At 41.6% G+C, this 23,494-nt stretch overlaps 1 protein-coding gene across 5 annotated transcripts in view; it reads left to right on the top strand.

Annotated features, from left to right (window-relative positions):
* Window positions 1-20,395, top strand: part of sec31a (SEC31 homolog A, COPII coat complex component) — a 31,196-nt gene extending 10,801 nt beyond the window's left edge. The window contains exons 10-29 of one of the 5 annotated variants that reach the window (XM_069187074.1): window positions 133-285; window positions 899-1,132; window positions 2,245-2,319; window positions 2,575-2,616; window positions 2,904-2,966; window positions 4,521-4,605; window positions 5,551-5,729; window positions 5,995-6,121; window positions 6,691-6,836; window positions 7,892-8,065; window positions 8,710-8,889; window positions 10,021-10,113; window positions 12,774-12,891; window positions 13,736-14,068; window positions 16,167-16,205; window positions 16,920-16,978; window positions 17,627-17,875; window positions 18,215-18,334; window positions 18,792-18,863; window positions 19,322-20,395. In XM_069187074.1, coding sequence (XP_069043175.1) covers window positions 133-285; window positions 899-1,132; window positions 2,245-2,319; window positions 2,575-2,616; window positions 2,904-2,966; window positions 4,521-4,605; window positions 5,551-5,729; window positions 5,995-6,121; window positions 6,691-6,836; window positions 7,892-8,065; window positions 8,710-8,889; window positions 10,021-10,113; window positions 12,774-12,891; window positions 13,736-14,068; window positions 16,167-16,205; window positions 16,920-16,978; window positions 17,627-17,875; window positions 18,215-18,334; window positions 18,792-18,863; window positions 19,322-19,501 — 2,721 coding nt within the window. In that variant the 3' untranslated portion in view covers window positions 19,502-20,395. The remainder of the gene's footprint in view (window positions 1-132; window positions 286-898; window positions 1,133-2,244; window positions 2,320-2,574; window positions 2,617-2,903; window positions 2,967-4,520; window positions 4,606-5,550; window positions 5,730-5,994; window positions 6,122-6,690; window positions 6,837-7,891; window positions 8,066-8,709; window positions 8,890-10,020; window positions 10,114-12,773; window positions 12,892-13,735; window positions 14,069-16,166; window positions 16,206-16,919; window positions 16,979-17,626; window positions 17,876-18,214; window positions 18,335-18,791; window positions 18,864-19,321) is intronic. The other 4 variants (XM_069187077.1, XM_069187076.1, XM_069187075.1 and 1 more) reach the window with 4 other exon arrangements.
* The last annotated feature ends 3,099 nt before the right edge of the window (window positions 20,396-23,494 follow it).

Below are 23,494 nucleotides of genomic sequence, written 5' to 3'. Positions count from 1 at the left end.
TTTAAATATCTATTTAGACCAGCCTGTTTTGGAAAAGGCTTCGCTGTTGTGAAGTTAGCGCAGATTCCGATGAGATACAGTGGGAATGCACGACTCCTCGTTAACGCGAGCTGTTCTTGTTCCTGCACGCAGCTCAGCTCTTCATTTGGGAATCTGGACCCGTTTGGAACAGGCCAGGCTCTGCCCCCCCTCCAGCTGCCCCAGCACACACCCCAGCAGAGCACCGTCATGCCACTGAAGAAACCACCAAAGTGGATCCGCAGGCCCGTGGGGGCCTCTTTTGCGGTGTGTTACTTAATTGGGGTTTTTTGACTTTACTTTTTTTTTCTGCTGCTCTCCCACTTTTGGAGATTTATTTATATGTGTTATCACCTCTCAGCTTACAAACCCCACAACCTCACACGGTGCGGGGGGTGATTCAGGTCAAGGGCAGACTCCTCTGACCAGCCCACCTTCAAGACACTTGTCTTTTAAACACATTACATGCAACATAGCTCTGTTCTGCAAGCGGCGCCCTGTCTGACATTTTTCCGCCCGTTCTCGGTGGCGGGCAGGGGAATCCTGGCCAGTCAACTCTCGACACGTCTAGAACCTGCAGCGCTTGGGTTACAGATCTCAACCAGCGCCTGGGCAACACTTAAGGTTAAAATCACCTTTCTCGGGTGTTAGTATTTTTTAATTATTTGTGGCTTTTTGTATCTGAAAGCATTTGTGTTTTGAAAGCCTCCTTTTTAAAAACAGGTACAGAAACCTGCTTTTCTAATGGAAAAATCAATTCCTGTACATAGTTAATGGCTGCCTCCCAAGTCCTTACCACATATATAAAAATGTCCAAAGAACATTTTAAAAGTGTAACTATTTTCCTTTTGTCTCATTGCTATCATTTCACTATTTGCAGTTTGGAGGCAAGCTTGTGATGTTTGAAAACATCAAGGCCGCAGCGCAGCAGCAGCAGCAGCCGCCGGTACCTCACTGCGTCTTTGTCAGCCAGGTCGTTACGGAAACCATGTTCCTGAAGCGCTCTAATGAGCTGCAGTCGGCCATGACCGCAGGCAGCTTTGTTGATTTCTGTCAGTCCAAAGTGGAGTCCTCCCAGAATGAATTTGAGAGGAATGTGTGGTCTTTCTTAAAGGTGAGGATTAATGTGGAAAGTGATTCTCAAAGAAAATGATTTTTTCAGGTTGCTTTTAGTTTACATTTAGGTGATGTTTATGCTGAAGGCCATCGTGACATTCTTGTAGGCATCTAGATGACAAAGAAAATCCACATGTATTTGTTTCTCCAGTTATAGTTTTAATTTTCTGAAAGCCTTGAAGTTAAAAAGGTTTCATGCTTGTGCTGTTTAGCATGCATTATATTTTCCTTGGGGAAAATAAGAAGACAGCAGTTTCTTTGGTTCAAAATCTGCTTCTCAGGTTGGTTAATGGGGCAAAAGAAGTGAAAAGAATGCACCGAACTGTTGAAATCACAGTTTTACAACATGTATGGATTGCATTTGATTTACTAGACATTTGAGTTCCTCGGGTTCAAAGGTGGCACTGCTTTAGATGTGCATTTGATGGTGGTATAGTTTTCTGTATCTCTTGGACCTTAAATCCTGACATTCAGTATAGAACCAGTGCCACACAAGAGACTATTCAGGCATTAAAGACATTGATGTTCTTTCTCAAATTTGTCTACAAGCTAAAGGATAGTGTACTTTGATAGGTACATAGTTTAGAGAATTAACTCTATAAACATCAACCATCATCCATTTTCTAACCACTTTATCCAAAACCACTATAAGCAGTCACGGGGAAGCTGGAGGTTAACCCAGCAAACAAATGGATACAAGTCAGGATATGGCAGACCATTGCTGGGCACATACAGACCCAGACGTACATACACACAGCCAGTTTTTACAGAAGCTGGTTAATCTACTAGTATGTCTTTAGACCGTGGGAGGAAACTCCATTAGAACACAGGGAGAACATCCAAAACGCACACCCCAGGTCTGGCATTGAAACTCAGTGCTGTGAAACAGCAATACTAACTGCTGTGCCACTGCTCCAGCCACTAAATGTCAACATTTAGAATAAGAACACTTGAAGCAAAAGTGTGTTCTAAAAGTATGAGGACCATTAGAATAGTCTGATGACTTTTTAATTGGCACATTGGTGTGTTTTCTTTTGAATCAGAAACATTCACCAAGCGAGTCAAGAACTAAACAGGCTTTTTTTTTTATTTGTGCTGTTATGTTTTCAGGCTAACTTTGAGAGCAATCCCCGTGGCAAATATTTGGACCTTTTGGGATACAAGAAAGAGGATTTGGCTCAGAAGGTGAGTGCCTTTCGTGGTCTTGATTGAATCATTGTGATGCATGGTTTAGGCTACTAGTCTGAGTTTGTGCTGTGATTTCCTTGCATTTAAAGAATCGAAGTACGGGCAGGATATTTCTTAGGTCTTTGGCCATGTTATTCTGAGTGCAACAAAGTGCAGTGCAGCTGCTGACTCAACATTTTGTCCTGGCCAGTAGCAGTTCTGTGACATTACTGTATTCTTTGAGTGCAATTCACATCTGACCTCTGTTTGTAGATTACTGGAGTGCTTCAGAAGGAAGAGACCAGTTCTTCGGAGGTAGGTATTTAGGTTTAGCAGTGCAATCTCACTTTCTTCCTTCTTCTAGTGGTGTTTCTTCACTCTGGAAACTTACCTGTGTGAAAGGCATTGATTTCTTACCAAATGTGTTAATACTTCTTGGTGAAACGGTGCACTCGAGAATCATGGATTTTTGTCCTAACCAATGTGTAATTCCATTCATCTTGGCTCTTGCAATGATTTTAATCCTCCCTGCAATGACGAATCCTGCACGAATTTGTACATCTCTCTTCTCGTGGCTGTCCCGGCCCTCTTCCTGTGTGTAGCCTGAGCCGACAGACTCCATTTCTGGCGACTCTCCTGCAGCTGAGCAGCTCCCCTTGGAAGAGGTATTCACACTGGCCGACTGGGCTCTTCACAGTCCTTGTTCCTCGCCTCTCTTTTCTCTCTGCTTTGATGTTGGGTTATAATTTGGAATGTTAGAGGCTAACCTCTTGCACACCTCACTGAAAGGAGAAAGCCCATTGTACTAAGCTCCACTATTCAACATGCCACTGATGGACATAAAATCTAGTTATAAACCCAATGATAAAGGCAATAGCATCTGTACGACAGTGGGATAGGCGTGAAAGTTCTTGTAAGAGACTTAATACTTGGTGTGACTCTGAGCCTTTTCCATGTTGTCAAAACACACAACTCAGTGCAACTATAAAGATCATTGTGGGTAGGATGAGATCTTCACTAGTGGTCCATGCCAGTGACGAAGTGTACAGGCAGGTGACCTTATGCATCCATTCTTTTAAAGAACTTGCAAACTTGGACTTAGAAAAGGACGAGGTTTGTTTTGTGCAGTCTGAAATGTACATCCACCTTGTAACAGTGGGTGTGCAGTGAAGTTTGTGAATTGTTTTTTTTCAACCATTAATTTGAGAACACTTTATATATTTTTTAAATATAAAATATTTAAATATAATTCCCTTTTGTGTTTCCTATATCTTGACTGCAAAAACTACTTGCTAGCCAGAATTTCTTTACCAACACTTTGTAGGAGAACAAAAGTGTTGTTACAGTGTGCAGGCATTGGTGGTATAAAAAACAGCATCTTGAAGCTTTGGAAGGGCACCCTTTCATATAAACAAAATAGACCTGTTCATTTTCCTTAAGGAGTAATTTTATGCTACAGCTTGTCAGACGTGTGTTTCAAATAATGAGACAAACAAGGGACCCCAATACCGATCAGAGTGTGTTTCCTTAATCTGAAGCCTGTTGAGGGTGATGTTGCATATTAGTAAAATTGGATATAAAGATTTGCAAATATTTAGACACATTCTGAGGAATTTTAAAGCATACATACACAGTATACTACAGGTACTATGCTTAGAAATCATAAATCATTCTTTGAGCTGTGAGTTCATACATCTGTCTCCAGTTTTTGAGAAATTTGTTTTAAGCTTTTCTTATTCTTTTGCCATGTGTGTCCTGGAACAAAGCAAACATGCCTTATGTTTTTTTCTTCTGGGAATGGGGTTGGTCCCATATTTCAATGTGAGACTCCATTTTCTGACTGAGTAGCAGGCAGATGTATATTTCAGATAAAATAGATTCCAAACATTACTTCCCAGTAAAGGTTGAGATAAAAGTAGTATACTACTAGTTCCTAGGAGAGTTTTTTTTGTAAATTTCATGTGGAGATCATTTTGCTTTTTTAAAAACTGACATTGTCACAATAAATGCTACAATACTTCTGTGCTGCGGTAAAGTCTGAAGCTCATGATCACATTATCATTTAGTCATCCTGTGCAATGGTCACCAAATATTGTGCTACTAGGGACCACAGGTGAAACTTTTGACACTTTCATCAGGCCAATGTTTTTTTTCTAACGCAGATGATAAATGATTTTTAAGCACATGATTTTCTTTGCTATCCTTACTGCGTCACCCAGAGAAAGGAAGAAGATGGAGAAAGTGACGTCCTTAAAGAGAGACCCACTGCTGCTAAAGAGATATTTAACCTCTCAGTCAGCGAAGGCAAGTTGCTGCCCCACTGGGGTTTCTCATTTATTGCACACCAGTCATTCCCAAAGACAGGTCTGAATAATATCTCTACCCACCTTTATAGAAAATACTAAAAGGTGTTAATAAATTTGCTCTTTTTTTCTGCAAATCAGAAATTGAGCTTTTTCCAGAGGGTCTTTTTATCTGTATACAATAACCTATATACCGATTAAACAGTTATGTAAAATGAAAAGGTATAAATTAGGACTGTGTGTTTATCCAATTTTTTCACTTCTAGTCTGACTCAGCTGTTTTTCTTTACTCTAAATAATAGCATACAGTCCAACACTATCTCTAAAACAGCACTTCAAAAAAGTATCTGGATGCTGGTGTGAAATGAAATCTGAAGTATTCTTCCATCCAAAGCTTTAATAAAAAAAAAGTAGTATCCCTAAACCTCTTTTCTTAAATCTGCAGTTCCTTTTTGTTTTTACACATCTCTGTTTTGTTTTTCCTACTGTTTATTCTGTTCTTTTGTTTTGCTTGATTTCATAGATGAGATGTGGTCAGCAAATTCACGTGCAGATTTCAAAGTGCATTGCTTTGTTAATTGACTTCACACTTTTGCACAACACTAATTTTAACCCACAGTTCTTGTATTTTGGTTTTTGGGCTGCACTTTACAGGGAGATCAATGTTAAAAGGCTGATTGTCAGCCTTTATTCAGTTCCACAAGTTCACTGGTGCTTATCCATCGATTTGTGTGCCTAAACAAGCATCATTATCCGTGTAGTTTGACTCCAAGCCCATATGTATTAAAACTGTTTCAGAAACCACATTAAATTCTGAAGTACCTAGGAACCTGGAATATTTTTCAAACTTAGGTGTGTGTAAAGATTGAAGTAGTTTGGTGTAGTTGTGGCTTAGACCTTGCCAAAAGCTTTTTTTTGTTTAGCCAATGTTTTGTTTCTGTTGCAGACCTGGATGGGCTCATTACCCAGGCCCTGCTCACCGGAGACTTCGAGGGGGCTGTCGACCTCTGTCTCCATGACAATCGCATGGCCGACGCCATTATCCTGGCCATCGCCGGAGGGCAGGAGCTTCTGGCAAAGACGCAGAAGAAGTACTTTGACAAAACCCAGAGCAAGATAACCAGGGTGAGAAGAGCAACAGTGAGCCAAAAGGCTTCTTCATTTTTTTTAATTGTTCAGCCATGTTCTTCACAGTCTACTAGGAGTCATTTACAAGCACATTGTTTTTCACAACAACAATTAGCAGTCCTTATAATTCACTCATACTTCGAATTCGACTATGGCGTCTTTAAAAGTAAACTATTTGACGTTTTACAACATGATTTTATTTTTTTGTTTTTAGTATTTATAAAAGTTCCATAAGGCTTTTTCTCCCCCTCCCCCAATTTAGCTGATCACCGCAGTGGTGATGAAGGACTGGAAGGAGATTGTTGAGGCATGTGATCTTCAGAACTGGAGAGAGGCGCTGGCGGCTGTGCTGACGTATGCCGGCCCTGAAGAGTTTGCCTCCCTGTGTGGTGAGGAGCACTTCTCTCGCCGTCTTGAATTTAGACATTCCTTCCTGTCCTGTGCCACTGAATTGGCTGCAAGTGTATTTCCCAGAAATGGGCTTCCTGCAATGTGGTCCAAACCAGCCTTGTTGAAATTTGGCCCGGTAGGGTTTGCTGGTGCTGTACGGGGCTTTTAGTGTTAAGTCAATCTTCCTTATGATTTATGGCACGTGAGGTCCTGATAACACAAGAAACTATTCATAGTAACGCTAACGTTATGTCATTCATTATTTTAAACCTTTGTACAGAAGGCAGCAAAGTGAAAAAATTCCCCCATCACTGAAAAATCTAGATAATTGCAGCACGAGCTATGGAAATCTTTAAATGGTTTAATATCTTTGTTTAATATGACAGACAATAAAAATGTCAAAAATAAAACGTGCAATAATATGGTCTGTAAAGTGACTTCTGATTCTGCACGTTTACTTTCATCATCTTGGGTTATGCTGAATATGATTTAATGACAAGGGAAACCTCTCACCATTTCTTACTGCATAACCGGAATCTAGTTGTATCTTACTGTGTCTGTTTTCTAGATCTTCTTGGGACTCGACTGGAAGGCGATGGGGACCTGGAGCTCCAGGCGCAAGCCTGCCTCTGCTACATCTGCGCTGGTAACGTTGAGAAACTGGTTGCCTGCTGGACCAAAGCACAAGATGGAAACAGCCCTCTCTCCTTGCAGGTTTGTAGGGAAAGTACTAAACCCTCTTGTGCAGTCTGCTAGGGGTATTTATTCAAATTCCTCAACAAAAGCTTGGCAAAAAGCATTGGTTGGCATTGTCTCTACTGTACTGCAAAGTGAAATAGTGAAAACCCTCACAATTAAATTGCCTTGAGCCAGGTTGTCCAGAGGATGATCCAAGAATCAGATGCTACACTGTACATCTGAGGCTTGTCTTTTCTGACTGCATGAATTGTCTGAATTTGATAGGAATCTGATCTGAAGTGCCCTTCTTGTAGCTAAACCCGGCAGGTTTTCCTTTACTCTCAGTTCTTGCTGGCAGATAAATTATTGCTAATGCTTAATAATTAGTATTAAAAGGGTGATATGGTAGCTTGGTCGTCAGGGCTGATGCCACACAGCCCTTGGGTCAGGAGTGTCTTGTATGTAGACTTTACACGCTCTCCCTGCGCCCACATGTGGTGTTCTCTGGGTGCTGTGGTTTCCTCTCGCCCTCACAAAATCGTGCAGGCTGGGTTTGCTCAGCCCAGAGACGTTCTTCCTGGGTTAGTTTGAGTTTTTAATTTGCTCATGTCTGTGCGCATGTCTAGCAACAGCAAACAAAATGTAGTCCCATCTTGCACCTTGTACTTCCAGAAAAAGCTCCAGGTGGCCGTGACCATTACCAGGAAAGACTGGTCTTCAGATAATGGATGGGTAGTGCTAAACTGAGTTTGAGATATCTTTAAAATATTATAGTCTGATTACAGATACCTTGGCTGTGGTTTCTGCAAGACCAAATTAAATACCGATCAGATTCTCAACTTGAATGATTTGGCATCATTACATTTTAAGTGGTATCATAAATGGTGTCATCATGAAAATGTTTTGGAAGATAATTTGTGAGATTCTGCATTTTGTGTTTGAGACCCACAACATGGTGCAGCAACTGCAGTTTGGGATGAGCACAAAGCTTCTGCGGTGCCACCTGCTGCTTGTTAGGTGTCAGTGGCAGGGAGCCAGGCAGTGGGTAGGGGCACTGCTGTTACCCCCTGTCCCCCTGTCGCCCCCTGCAGGACTTGGTGGAGAAGGTAGTGGTGCTACAGCGGGCGGTGGAGGCGACGCGCAGTGCGAGCTCGACGCCGGTGGGCGCTCTGCTGGCTGAGAAGATGAGCCAGTACGCTAGTCTGCTGGCCGCCCAGGGCAGCCTGGCCACCGCAATTGCTTACCTGCCCAGCAGCACTGACCAGGTACCCGAGATCTGTGTGCGGGGTGGTATTTGTTGCACTGTAAGTGAGTAAAAAGTAACCAGAACTGCCTAACCGAAGGGCTGGGAAGTTAACTTGTGTTTTCTGTAATGATGGAATTGGGGTGGTAGCCAACAAGTCAGTAGCTGGGTTGTTCATATATTTGCAGTCACACTGACCTCAAGGGTAGGCACATGTATGCTGAACTCTTTGAATGATAAAATAGATTCAATTTAATTTTTAATAATAATAGTGTGTAGGGGGGTTTGGAAAATAAAAAAAAGTTTAAAGAGGAAGTCAACTGTGATGAGTTAATGTCCGGTGAAATAAGTGTGGGCCTTCCATCATGTCTGAGCATAGCTGAGACACTGGAGCAGGAGAGCTATGGCCTGTGTTTCGGGCTCTTGCTGTGGGAAGTGATCAAAAGAACCTCTTTCCATAAAATGTTCCTTATTTATTTGACTTGGGGTTTTAAATAATATTTAACAAGATTTGTGGAGACGCAGCTGTATGTGAAATATTAGATGCAGACCAGCTTGTCATTAAGGTGTTTCTCTGTAAAGGTGGGAGTATATGCAAGACCTCTTGTCAGTGTGTGTTGTGGGGTGGTTGCCTCTTCCCTGTACTGACCTCTTTCTTCCTCCCAGGCAGCTGTCGTGCAGCTGCGTGACAGGTTGTACAGGGCACAGGGGGCGCACACTGGAGCGCCGGCAGCCCTGGGCTTCCCTTCCACGGCCACGGAGAGAGCAGCACCCAGACAGGCCTACACCTCTGTAGGCCAGGCCCAGCAGCAGGCATCAGCCTTTGCTCAGCAGTATTACACTCAGGTATCAACCTTCTTGCCCTCCCCCCTCGCTCGGCAGGGTTACAGTGGGGTCCCGGACCTCTCCTTTCCTCCCTTCTCGCTCAGCAGACTAACACTCGGGTCCCGGCCCTCACCTCTCCCCCCTCCTCGCTCGGCAGGGTTACACTGGGCTCCAGGACCACTCCTCTCCTCTCCCCTCTCTCGGCAGGGTTACACTGGGTTTCCGGCCCTCTCCTCCCTCCCTCCTCACTCGGCAGGGTTGCACTCGGGTCCCGGCCCTCTCCTCTCCTCCCTCCTCACTCGGCAGGGTTGCACTCGGGTCCCGGCCCTCTCCTCTCCTCCCTCCTCACTCGGCAGGGTTGCACTCGGGTCCCGGCCCTCTCCTCTCCCCTCACTCGGCAGGGTTACACTGGGGTTAAGTCTGTTTGAGGGTTTTGATGTTTGCTGCTGATGAGAGGAGGCAGAGAGGCTTCATCACAAGGAAACACTCTTATGTCTTTCATATAATGCACTTGAAAGCCCCCTCAAAATGTTATCGTTTTGCACGTTGGCGAAACTATTGTCTGAAACTCTGTGTTGTCTCAGGGTAGTTCACATCTTAAGGCTTTATCAAATTTATCTGACAATTGAGAAGCCCATGATTTTAAGCAATTTTGTTTTCATACACTTTGTGCTTAATTAACACTTCTCAGGTGATATTGGTATATTTACCCCAGTGTTGTTGTGTGACAACAAGTCATAAATAAGTGTAGATTTTTTTGCTGCATATGCATACTGTACTTGCATTTACCACTTCTCTGTATGTACTTTTACATATGGAAACAACAGACCCTGTGAAAATAGATGCAGAAAGGCTGCGATGTTTGTGTGGGTTGGGTTTAGTTCTTCTCCACCATCAGTGTTTAGTGTCACATGCATTTTACATGTTCTTTGGCACAGGGGCCTTTAGCTTTTCTCCAGAACAAAACGTACACCCAATTTCTAGGCCTTCCTTTTCATAAGCTCCTGAAAGGATTCCTTCCTTATCAGTAGGGAGCTTTAATTAAATCATCGAGCGCTTGCATTTCTAGTTTCTTACTTCATTCTTACCAGGTTGCTTTCTTGGTCTCTTCATTGTTGTCCCATCATTGGTATTTGTCTTTGTTTAATTCAGGTTAGAACTCCATCTACTGTCACTTCCTGGAGTAACCAAACTCCCACTGCTCTTCCAAGTATCCCACCGGTAGCTTCTGCCTCAGGCACTCAGGTATAGACCTCCATTCCTCACCTCGCACACACCACACCAGCAACAGAGCTCGGCCCCAGGAGCCTGCGAAACACAGCTGTAAAAAGAGTGACCTGCTGTCTTAGCAGCCACCTCTAGTGTGTTTTTACTCTCTCATATTCCAGGTTACTTTACTACTCCTGTTTGATTTGCTGATCTCTTGCATGTCATTTTGGAAAATGTGTGACACTTTTGCCATTCCAGGCATATGTCAAATTTGGAAGCTGCCCGTATCTTTGGCGACGGCCATTGATAAAGTGCTTTCCACTTGCAGTACCATACAATTGTTTGTTTTCATTTATTTAAATTAGTATTATTAGGTAAGAGAGGTTCCTCATTCCTGCGATTTAGACATTTAGACAAGTGAGAGCTGCCGTTTTACATGACATGGCATCATTGTCCCTTGCTGATGCGGTATGTTTCTGAAATTGTGCAGCAGAGAGAGAAATTAAAATTGCCTCTGTGACAATAAAGAAGAGGCTTCCATTGCCATCCAGGATTCCCCTTCTCCTATAACCCAAATCTCTCCACTCCAGTGCTGGTATACAGGTCTGGGTCAGTTTACACACTGTATCACTTCAGGAGTGTGGCAGCAGATGTAGAGATCAGCTGTGAAATTTGTGGTATTGTGGGGAAAAATATACCATTGCAGTTTAAATTACAGTGCAGCAAAGGATTCTGGATTGACGTTTGTATTTGAACATTCTCTTTCTGATTGATTTTTTTTCTCATTCTCAATGAGCCCTTTTAGCATTCACCCAGGTTTGTGAAGGTTGAATGCAGTTTTGGAGATAGAAATTGGAATATTCCCTATCTGACAGTTGACTAAATGTTCTACAGTAAATAAGTGAAACTACCCCACCAAAGTACCTCTGTGTTGTACTCATGGCTGTGCGAATCCCTTCAGACCTTTAAATTGATCATTTATAATAATCTCTATGAAATCCTTGAGCCTTGGAATTGCTAGTGATGCATTTTGTAGCATTCCTCTTTGTAATGAGATATCTGTGATGGGAGCTATATGGTACCGCTGTTCTTTCAATGCAATGTATTGAGCAGTTGCTAACTCTGTAGCACTTTTAGAGGGAAATGAGTATGCATGTTTAGAGCAGTGATTCCAGAACTAAACCCAAATGGGTCCTGGGTTCAATTCTGGACTGGGTTACCTCCAAAGTCAAGTCCAAATGTTCTCCCCATGTTTGCATGGTTTTCTCTAGATGCTTGAATTTCCTCAAAAGACATGCTTGTCTGGGTCAAGTGGTCAATTGTCCCTAAATGCCTGTGTGTGTATCCTTTGAGCTGGCATCCCACTGTGACTCCCATGAATACTGCATTGGTATCCAGCTCACTGCCAGTCTATAGGATGCATTGGTTATAGGAACTGTGTGCATTGATCTAGAATAAACCCAGGAGCTGAAGATTTGCACAACATTTTCATCTGAAGGTTCAGTTCTGTTGAACAGTTTTATAATCTGCTTCTGAAGTGAGATAATTTAAAGAAGGAAATTACTATTTCTTTTTTTATAAATATATCAAGCCAAATACCCTGCTTTGTTTTGTGGCCAGTCATCAAATGTGATAATTATCATTCCAGCACATTGCTCTGACAGCCCTGCTGGCTACAGATGGTTTCTACTGAATACAGTATAAGGAAGCTCATTAAATAGCAGCCTGATTTTTTTAGAAATTGTAGAATTCTGAGTATTTGTTAAATTATTTTATTTCTGTACATCGTGTATGCACAAAGTAAGACGTGTTCAAAAATATTTGAGTGATATTCCTTTCTGCTTTACAGACCTGAGTTTGGGCTGATATAAAACTTTTTGTTTTTAAATCCAAGCAAAAAATGGCACAAATTGCAAATGTGGGAGATGGGATCTCTAAATGTACATAGCACACACTAAAGACAAGACAAGTCTTGCATGAAGAAGTGCCTCCTGCGTTACAGCCCATGACCTGCTTTAAGATGGTTTTTCTGTCTTGTATTTGTAGCACCTGTGGTTGTTTCAATTGAGTTTGTTTTTACTTTTAAAAAAAGTTAAAAGAACAAGGACCACACACTCCATCTTAGCTTGTTTGGCAGTTGAAAACTGATTAATTTGGAAATCACTGTCAGCCATTTCTTGAAAGAAGCTTGGGTATCTGCCATATTAACTGTCTGCATACAATTTGGTTTGGTAATTTAATGCAACTAAGAGATATGCAATACAAATATACTACATAAAGCCAAAAATGGACAGCATCTGCCAATACATACCAATACCATCCAAACATACACCAGTAATAAAATAAATATCAGTGAAGGTGAGTAAGCTTGACTGGGTAGCTTATTTTCTTTGCAGTTATTGACATCTATATGTGATTAAGAACATGTTTTTCAGAACTAAATTAACTAATCTTTAATCTCTCGCTAATTACCAGCTGAGAAACTCTGACATAGCTGTTCATAAAGACTGTCAGAGAAAGGGCTCTGTGAATATTTTGAGTGAAATGCTGTATTTGCCCTGTCTATGAAAAAAGAACTTGCTGTTCTTTATGGTAGTGAATTGAAGTACATGTCAACAAATGTCAGGACTCTCGAACTGAATTATGCTGTTTGTGCGTGTCCGTCAGTGAGATTTCCTGTCTGTTTCCCCTCCCAGGCTGAGCCACCGCCTCCTGGCTTCGTGATGCAGAGCATGGCCAACCCCAGTATCCCTTCTTCAGCTGCTCCTGGGTACATGTACCCACAGACCAACACGCAACAGGGATACCCTCAGAGTAAGCGTCTCACACAGCTGACCTGGATAGCATAGGGAATCTGCTGCAGTTAGGAAAAGAATGCATTGCATTACAGAATGGGCTTCTGCATCACCCAAAGTTACCCTGAAGGAGAGCTCCATCTGTGTGACAGTTACAGAAGCAGTAAAAGTTGTCCATCTTTAGTTATGAGCACTATACAGACCCAGTATTGTTGTTTTTGTTTGTTTTTTCATTTCCGGGTTGATTCTACTGTGGGATATACCTTATAGTGGTTGTTCGCTGAGCCCCAGTCTCACAAATTCAAAGGCTGTTTTACTGCAAAAATAAAGGAATTTCATGGGCTCCAGCTTAACTCTGTTGTTGCCATAAGGCCTTAAGAACCAAATTCAGGCAGAACCTGCGATTCACAGGAAGGGACACACTCTTTTATGCCGAATATCTGGCAGCATCTTTATAAGTAAGAGATTCAACAAGGAAATTGTGATACTTTGAGAAAAACCTTGCTTTTAGCCTTAAATGTCCCAGTTTCCAAATACACAGCGGTTTGCGTGATTTAAATGAGGATCCAAAACTTTAAAAGATTGTTTCCTTTCACCAACCAGGGCATTGGTCTTATGTCCATATCTCTATAAAAGAAAATAATTTGTGTGCCATTACACTGTCTTTCAACGCCTGTTTTTAACTTAGCATTAGAGCTGCATTTCCAGTGCCAGCATGACTAAATATTACCTCTCGAACATTGATCTGTCTGCTAGAATCTAACCCATTTTTGCATGTGGACTCCCCTTGTCAAGACTAGCTAGACGAGGTCCTAACAAGACACTGTACTAACAGCTGCATGTCTCTTTTTCTACCAATGTAGCTTACCCCCAAGCCCAGGAGTACTCTCCCGGAGTGGGGGGACCAACAATCTATCAGCCTCACCAACATACTCCTCCTCCTCCTCCCTCCTCTTCATCCTCTGCTCCCTATCCAACTCGCTACATGCACCCAGCTCCCTCTCACCCCCTGCCACCTGCCTGTGCAGGGACCCCGTTTCCTGGGCAGTCGCAAGGCTCCTCGGGGGGCCCCCTCCCTCCTGCCTCGACCTTCTCCCCCCCCCCTCCTCCCCTGTCTTCCGGAGCCTCCTTCCAGCATGGAGGGCCAGGGGCTCCGGCTTCCTCCTACGCACCGCCTCCACCGGCAGGAACCACAGGTACTCTCCCTGCCCCAGCGAGCCGCCCGCCTCACAGAAACGGGTCTTCACTCGGTGTGCTCGTTTTCTTGTCGCCCCCTCTTTTCCTGAAGCCTTCAGGAATAGAAATTTATAGGTGTTGCTGTTTTGCTTCAGAAAGTAACGGAGTAAACAAGCTTACCTTTTATTTCAGTCTTTAAGGAAGATTGACAGGGATTTGTTTTTACTTGAGAGAGTGGAGTTCTTGTTTGAGGCCTATGGTCGACAGGTTTAGGTACTGAATTATGTGTTTCCAGGGCAGTTGAAAAACAACTCCATCGAGGATGTCGAACATGACAAAACCATTTATCCTTCATTGTCCATTGAATTTCCCTTCCAATCTGATATGCAGCAACAAACCCCCCTGTAGTCTTCTGATACCTGGGAAACAGTTCAGATAAACTCATCTGGTTCTGTGTTGGGGCTTTTGGCAGATACTGCCCAAAATAGTGTTGAGAAACTCTTTGTTGGTATAAAAATGCAAACCAAGCATTAGACACTTTCCGTGAAAGAAGGCTTTCCCTGTTAGAAACGTCAGCACTGAGGGATTTTTTGTCAGGGTATCCTTTGTATTTGTATTACAGTAATCCTCTGCCCTTCTTTGCTGCTTGAGAAAAGGCGAGCTGTGCTAGTCAAGCAAAATGTTTTTGAGAGTGGGTGTTCAGTTTCTGTGTGAAAATATTTCCTTTTAGCATGACTGACCATTTCCTTCAGTGATTTATTATTTATTATGCTGTGGTGTGAGCAGCCTAAGGAATAGTGGTGTATCCAAGATTGGATTCTTTACACCATTTTATCTTTGTGTGAATTCAAGGAATTAATTCAATTTCAGGTTTATTTCTGTTTGCAGCTGTTCGCTATACGTGTTTACAGTATATCCTATAAATACGTTTATGGCAGCTATTCATTTTGCTAATGAAGATATTTTGCCTTGTGTTATGTCACATCTGCAGACTAGCAATATTTCTGAAACTATAAGAACACAATGTAGTTTAAATCTCTGCAGCTCTCCGCCTTTCAGTTGATTTCTACATTTGAGAAAGATACTCCCAAAAATACACATTCTGGCTGTTCTTGAAATTGATCAAATATAAAACCAGTATAATGTCAAAATGGAAGGTGACTAGTATTTAAAACAAACTAAATTGGCTTGACTGTCATAAAGCAGCACAAGAAGAAATGCCAGTGAAAGGAAGCCATATATCTTATCTAGCCCATATGGTTGTGAGTAGCTAACAAATCCAAGGGTCTCCTTGAGGTGTTTCTTGAAAGAAGACAGGGTATCGACTTCAACAAAATGGCTTAGTACCTTGTTTCTAACTCCCACCGCACATTGGGTCACTGTTCAGAAGTAACTTGTAGTAATACTGCTTTTGGACTTGTCAATCTTTAATTCGAGTTATCTCGTACTGGCTCGTGTATTTTGATAAGAAATTGGGTCCTCACAGTTGCCACGTCAAAAAACAAAGTTCAAAAGTGCAATGGTTGCTCTACTTTTAAATGGTCACTAACAAGCTAGGGAAGGAAACCTGGAGTAATCCATGGCTGAATTGGGAGCTGCTTGATCACACTACCCTTTCATGTTTGACTTATCCGGGAAAGCAATGTCCTTTTACACGGCAGCAGTGTTTTTCTGACTGAGCCAGTGGAAATCCTTCTGCAGGCTGAGCACACCACAATGATAACAATGGCTGTCTCTTGTTCATCGTTTCTGCGGTTTTGGCCATCAATTGTTTTATTGCAAAAAAAAACTTGTACATCCAGTGAAATTGACATTTTTTTTAATGAACCTTAAAATGAAAAAACTTAACCTTTTGTTTGCAGAAGGCAAGTAAAAGATGAGTAGATCCAAGTAAAATAGTCTGAAAATGTTCAAATTGTGAACTATTTTTTACATATGAACACAACAACAACAACAACTTGTTTAGTCCACTTCCTATCACAGACATAGTGTTATGTTAACATTTCTGCAGACTGCATTGTCCTCTTCTGCACACTACCAAAAGGGACTCAATGGAGTTTTATAACTTAGAATCTAGGATCTTTCTCGAATCTGTGTTTAATATGATTTTATTTACAGGAGGAGGAAATGATCCTGACACTAGCTGTTATCCTGAAGGTGAATTGGAAGGAGGAATATTAGTGAAATCATCCTTGCAATTCATATTGATTTATTTTGATCTCTTGAGAATCAGTAGATTGGGTGGCAAAATAACTAATCAAATGGACATAATTTTAAAAGTACTCCCTTATTTTGTGGAATGGTGATTGCTTTAAATTCTCACTGCTATCTTCTGTAATTGGACTAGCAGATAATTTGTAGAAAAAAAATTAAAGATCTAAATTCTGCATTCTATGTACTGTATTATATTGGCATCCAAGCAAAGTCTTCATTTTTGAAGTATCACTGTTGGAGCTGTAAATAGACTAGGCAAATAAATATCGGTTTTGGGATTAAACAAAAATAATCCACAGTGTAGTGGTTGACCCACATATTTCAAAGCGGTGATCATTAGTATCTGATGAGTTATCACTGCTTCAAGTGGAGAAATATCTAGGTCAGCCATTAAACTGTAGATCTGACCAGTCATGGGCTGTGATTAACGTTTTGTCAGAGACAGGATAATGACAGACAAGCTCATTCCCCTGTTCAGCATCTTCAGACACTTAAAATGAGTAAAAATGGAAGCTGTTTCCTTTAGCCCTAGTTTGAGTGAAACAGGTGTTAGTTTGTAATGGAGGCCAGCTATCACATTCAAGTTGTTGGGTTTGCTAGGAAGTCCACGTCTCCTTTCAATGAAATGAAAGTGATTTTAATATCCTCTTTCCTCAGGACCACAGAATGGATGGAATGATCCTCCCAGCCTTTCCCGGGTGCCAAAGAAGAAGAAGGTGCACTTTTTTTTTCTTAGGCTACCACTTAAACGTTTGGCTTTCAGACACTTATTTAAGAAAGATTCTTTAGGGACATTACTGATTCAATCAACACAATTAGTATGCCAACCCAGTGTTGCCTCCTTCGGACTAGCAGAAATGATAAGTCAGAACTTTTTCTGTGTAGCTGCATGAACTAAGTGCTATTGTGGTCTTCAACAAATTGTGCCATTATCCACAAAACCTGCCTCATGCTGAATGGACAGAAGGCGTGCGATGAAGCCGGTCTTCCACAAACCAGAACACTGGTGTCTTTCTGGCTTGAGTGTACATCTACAGTAATGGACGGAGTACATGTTTGAATACAGGGCTGCAATGGAGTCTGCTAGATCCAGCTACTTCTACCATGTCATTGAGAATAATGAAAACACTCCTAGGTACCATTTCTCCACCATCAACTGATTAAAGCCTCACTGCCCCACAACATTACTTGCCTCATCCCAGCTTTGCAACACTTTTAAGAGTATTTTTTTACATCCGGGATTGACAATATCTGCATCACCGATATCCGATTCTCCCCTTTCTTGTTTCTTTCACGTAATGTCTCGGTAGGGCAATGCAGGAACGGGCCTGCTTTCCCAAACTGACTTGCGTTCCGTGTTGCAGGTGCCAGACCACTACACTCCTCCAGCTCCCATCACCGCACCTATCATGAGCCCTATGGGAGACTCCCAGGCCCAGCCTCCCTCTCAGGCACCCGCGTTCCAGCCACAGCAGGTCCCTGCAGGCCAGCCAGGAATGCAGCCTCCCTATTCTGGTCTGCAGCAGCCCCTTCCCCAGCCACCCCAACAGCCCCCTGGCCCCCGGCTTAGCATGGAGGGACCTCCAGGGGCCCCGATTGGAGATGTCATACAGGTAATGACGCTAGGCCTCTCGGTGACACTTCTACCTGACATGCGGGTTAGCCTAGCATCTGCCAGGACCCATCAGTGCTGTTCCGTTGGGAATTCCCATGATCTGTGGGTTCAACCAGCACTACAACGAGTCACGATTCCCGTTGGAACCATTTGACATAGCCAGTTAATTATTCAGACAGAGCAGGTGCAAGAATTACCTTAGTATGAGCATTGGAGTTTATATTTGAGTACGTCTGAACCAACGACTGACCGAAGAAAACTTCCAGTTTGTAAGCGAGCTTTCCCTTTAATGTTATTTAATGCCTTTTTAATTTTCTTTGTCTTGCGTTTTGTAAAGCCGGTGCAATCTTTGTCTGCTGAGAAAATTACCAAAAAGCCTATTCCTGATGAGCATCTTACCTTGAAGACGACCTTTGAAGGACTGATCCAAAAGTGTATGACTGCAGCCACAGATCCAGTAAGTCGTCTTGTGTTCTAAAAAAGCCAACTTTCCCAACTTAATGGGACATGCCCACACAAATAAGAAGCTTGCAAAAAATATACATCCTTTAGGCCCTGCTTGAATTATAAGATAAGTATAAGAAGAATATAAACATTGCAGTCTTATGTAAAAAAAGTGGCCAGTACAATCAAAGTCTTTCAAGAGCAGGAGATAAAGTCCGCCTTATCCGTGTATTAACCCCCACATTTCTCATGTGGATTTCTCTGTATGAAGGTACTTTATATGGCTGTAAATAATTTTTTACTTTTTAAACCACTGTCTGCTGAAGAGCACTGGCAAGCATACTCTTCCATTACTTTCCTTTATTTAATAATTAACGTATCAATTAGACCGAGAACTCGAGGGAGATTACTGTAAGTTATGCCTTTTTTAAAAAAAAAAATACATCTCTTGTACGAAACTCCCGTTGCAGCAAACCAAGAGAAAGCTAGATGACGCGAACAAACGGCTTGAGTCCCTTTATGACAAACTTCGGGACCAGACGGTAAGTGTCCTGTTTGTCTCTGGGAAAATGACCTGCTCATTCCCCTCTATAATTCTGACACCTGATCGATTCTTACAGCATGATAGAAAACCGTGATTGTTACATGTTTGAGTTCCTTGCACTAATATATTTTTTTAGTTTGGTGTTGCAAAGGTCTTAGCTGTATGTGACTGTTACCATCCAAGGTTCAATTAAAATACTTGGTGAGAAATTATCAGGAGACTCGTTACATAAGCAAAGATTCATTTATTGGCTACTGAAAGTATTTGATACTTATTTTTTTTGCAAATACTTTTGCATTTGGTTATTTAAGGTGAAACCATAAAATAAGTGAGATGGTTTTCACTGATTATTTTTTTTTAGTTTACTTGACAGTAACCAAAGTGAAGTGTTTGGATGGATTATTTTGTGTAACTGCAGTTATTTTACAGTGTTTTTTTTTTTATTTAATTCTGCAGCTGTCCCCAGCTATTATTGGCGGTTTACACAACATCGCCCGGAGTATCGAATCTCGCTGTTACATGGATGGACTGAACATCCACACTCACATCGTCAGTAACAGCAACTTCAGCGAGACCTCGGCTTTCATGCCTGTGCTGAAAGTAATTTTGACACAGGCTAACAAGTTAGGGGTCTAGCTAGCACAGTCCTCTCGATGATAATGAACATAAGCCATCAGTATCATTACTACTGTAACATGCAAGAAGAAATAGGACCAAATAGCATGGTATTTTACATCTTATCCCTACTGGGTTGATGCTAAGACTTAGGGATTCCCATTAAAAGACTTCTGAGCATTGTTTTAATATGTAATCATGAAATTAAGAGCAGAGTGCAATTGGTGCTTTTCGATTTTTTTTTTACCTTTTTCGACAATGATTTTAAATCTGAACAGTATTGTTAAAAAATGCATGCTTTTCGAGCTCGATTGTAAATGAGATGCTGAAGACGTTACCGAAGTCTGTATGACCTGGTCAGCTGAGTGACGGGTTTTAAAGGAGCACAGAGCTGTTGGACTATGTTGTGCCACCTTTGTTGGTTGATTCAGTTCATCCTGTGTTCTTCAGGCGGAGGTCGTTGTTTGGAAATGCTGCCTATCTCATTTTTTAATTGTTAAACTTAAGTTGTAAGTGCCCTAGTTTTGCATTTGTATTTCATTACAAGTGAGGCAAATGAAACCTTAAAACCAACACCATGCAATATTTTAAATAAATAGTATTTATTTAAATGTGGGATTTTTTTTATTGATGCCAAAAACCCTACGAAACAGTGCTTATCAGTCTGTTTGGGAGCTGGGATTTGGTAATATTCCATATTGCTTTGAAATACCAAAGTTCATTAAGTCCTTCTTCGAAATTATGACAAAGTGTCGTACAAAACACGATGTGATCCACTGGGTTCCTCATATTCCCTATCCAGTACTTATCAGGGTCCTTAAAGACCTTTGCCTTTCCTCCACTATAGCTCAACCCACCCTTCTGTTACAAATTGAAAGTGTAATAAATTAAATAAAAACCAGAAAAAGGTTTACAGTCCTATTCTCTTCCTTTAAGTCAACCCGCACAAGAAAAAATCGTGCTCCCCTCTCCAAGCTAAAACACCACAACAACAACAACTACCTTGCATCCTTTTTAATAATGTGTAATTATTCTATAATGTGTGGAACAAGGTGATAAATACAAGGTGAGTATTATTAGTAAGAAGAAAGAAACTATGGGTATAACCAACGCTGCCAAGCTATAACAATCTTCCAGAAACATTCTGAGGAAATCTGGCAGATGCATTCTTCTAGACATTTGTCCAAACTGTAGACTGTCAGCCTGTTCCCTTTTAACCTAACTGTTCTTTGGTAGGTCCATAACCAAATAACCATGTGCCAGGCTGCAGAGTGTTCACAAAGCCAAGTGTATGCAGCCTGCCATCTTGGACAAGCCTGTAAAGTGACAAAACTGGGCTGCAGGTTCCCTTGTTCTGAGACTAGAGGTGATTTGTTTCGCCTACCGTCAGGTATGGATGCATTATGTTGAGCTACCCTTTTAACTACAAATGGCTTTCCTCCCAAACAGCTAAAGCTGTGCATATACCCAAGCATTTATCCTCTATATTATGTGATATCTGTGCATGTTGTTTCACTATCCCTCCTGTGCTAACAAATGTTTTGTCTAAATATTTTAAGGGGTTTTCTTTGCGTGTGATGCCTGAACAGAATAAACACACGAAATGCAATCTGTACTACTCCCCTTACATTAAGACTTTGCAAACTAAACTTTTTGGAGGAGCTTAATCACACTTAATATACAAATCTCATATAAACATTTGCATTCATATTCTCTCATGACCTTGACTGGTAGATTTTAATTGATAGTCTGTACACTGGAGTTAACACTTTCATAACTCCAGTGTACCAGTGGACTCCATACACCAGTAAATCCTTCCATGTTCCCCAAGATGGAGCAATCTGAAATTTATTTGGATGTTTTTCCACTTATTTACACTGCTTGTTCGGTGCAGTATTAAATTAACAGTAAATAACCTGCACAGTTAGTAATGCCTTTATTTTGATGTTACAATTTAAACTGTTCCCTTTACCATGAATTTGCATTTCAGAATATTTTCTTTATTGAAGATGCATTGATTGTAATGTGAACATTATAATGCGAATTCTGCACTTACACTTCTATAAAGTTATTTACCGAACCCGTGCTACAGCGCGTTTCATTTAGAAGTGGGTGTACGGCGGAGTACGTCTTCGGAGGCATCGGTGAGGAAACCACAAATGTCTGACAGCACATGTTTTTTTAATTGGCATGTATCGTGATCTAAACATTAATCGGTCTCTTAGTGGTACAGCGTGCTGTAAGCATATTGTTGTGTCTAATCCGAATATAATTGGGAAAGGCGCCTCCTCCCCGATCGCTTTATAACTGGAAAATAATGAAACCCTGTCGTGGTGAAAGTGGGAGGCTGTAAGTGGGCACACGGGAGGCTTTCAACAGCATTTAAGTACACAATAGCAGCAGCTGACTCGGACAGTGCGTGTCAGCTGGGAAAACAAGTTCACAAAAGCGTTTTTTTAATAAGCTTTTATTATACCATCCAGCAGGATTGCGATGCGACTCGTCCATTCATTGGCTTCTTGCGGGGGAGCGGTGTTCTTTAAAAAAAAAAATGATCGCCGTAGTCAAAATGTCGACAACACGATTCGTCTTTAGCAATTTAAATAACCGAATGCGTGAATTTTTAAATAAAGGCTCGATGTGTTTTTTTTTTTGTTGTTGTTGCTTCATCTTTTAGAAAACGCGATAAATGGGTTGCCCCAAAGATGAAATAGTTTCCACAGTAATCTAGGTCAATGCTGAAACAAATGTGTTCCCAGAAGTAGATCAGTTCATGCGGGAAAGCCATTAAATATATGCTACAATATATAAGAAAATAACAGTATCTAACACTGTTAGTAGTCAGGTACATGCATGTGGCCATGTGTATATATAAATGTTGATTTATTTAATGCTGTTTGCGCAGATTTGAAATTATACTGGTGATGTTGCTGGTGCACGTAGGTTAAAAGCGCACCTGTTGCTTAATTTGGCGGACTGTAACAACCGGCCACCTGCAAGAAGCGTAGTCCTAGACAGCGTCATCGCGGTTTAAACTGCAGGATTTGTTTTCATCTTTAACAAATATTAACATATTAGACAAATCCGCTTTGAAAAGTTCAGAGTGGAACCATCTATAGGGCGGGAAAACATCCGTTTTCTAACCCCTTTATCCAGTACAGGGTTGAGCCTGAGCCTATGTTGGCAAGTGATAGGCACAAGGCAGGATACATCCTGGGTGGGAAACCAGTTCATTGCAGGGCACCCACAGACACACACATGCTCATACTCACACCAGGGCCACTTCTTTCAGAAGTCAATTAACCTACCAATATGTCTTTGGACTGTGGGCTGAAACATACATGAACACGGGGAGAACATGCAAACTTCATGCAGGTAGTACCCCCGGGAATTGAACCCAGGGCCTCAGCATTGTGAGACAGCAATGCTAAACCACCATGCCCTTAATATATCTATCCTTGTACAGTATCCCCTTAGTCAAACACAAGATCTCGGTTAGGCCCAAGCCTAACTGGAAGGACAATGGACACAAGGTGAGTAACACCACTCCTTATACAGGGAACAATTTATCTAAAGACTTTTGACTATGGGAGGAATCCAGAGAACCTGGAAAAAGCCAGGGTGACCACAGGGAGAGTATGCAGAAATCATACTGAAGGTACCCAGCCCAGAACCTTCAGATAGTATCTTCAGATAGTATAACCATTTTTCTTTTGTTTAGGTACCGCCACTGCTTATTATGTGCCTGTCTTTTAGTGTGGTTGACTGATACGCCACACTGTACACTGGAGTGGTAGCATGAAAGGGGGTGACACAGTCACGTTCCAGTACTTTTTGTATTGCGTTTTCTAAAATGGTTTGATCACTTCCAGCCCCATTTCCTCTGACTGCAGCAGTAATGTAATGCAAGGAAACTGTATTGCATTGTAAGCTCATAGTCCTCTATTAGGAGTATTAGAATAGTATTTTGTAAAAAAAAATAACAATAAGTCCTGTAACTGGCATGCCATTCCA

The sequence above is a fragment of the Lepisosteus oculatus genome, chromosome 3, assembly GCF_040954835.1.
Source record: "Lepisosteus oculatus isolate fLepOcu1 chromosome 3, fLepOcu1.hap2, whole genome shotgun sequence".
Lineage (NCBI taxonomy): Eukaryota > Metazoa > Chordata > Actinopteri > Semionotiformes > Lepisosteidae > Lepisosteus > Lepisosteus oculatus.
The sequence above is the reverse complement of the archived record's forward strand: the minus strand, read 5'-3'. Positions and strand labels throughout refer to the sequence as shown.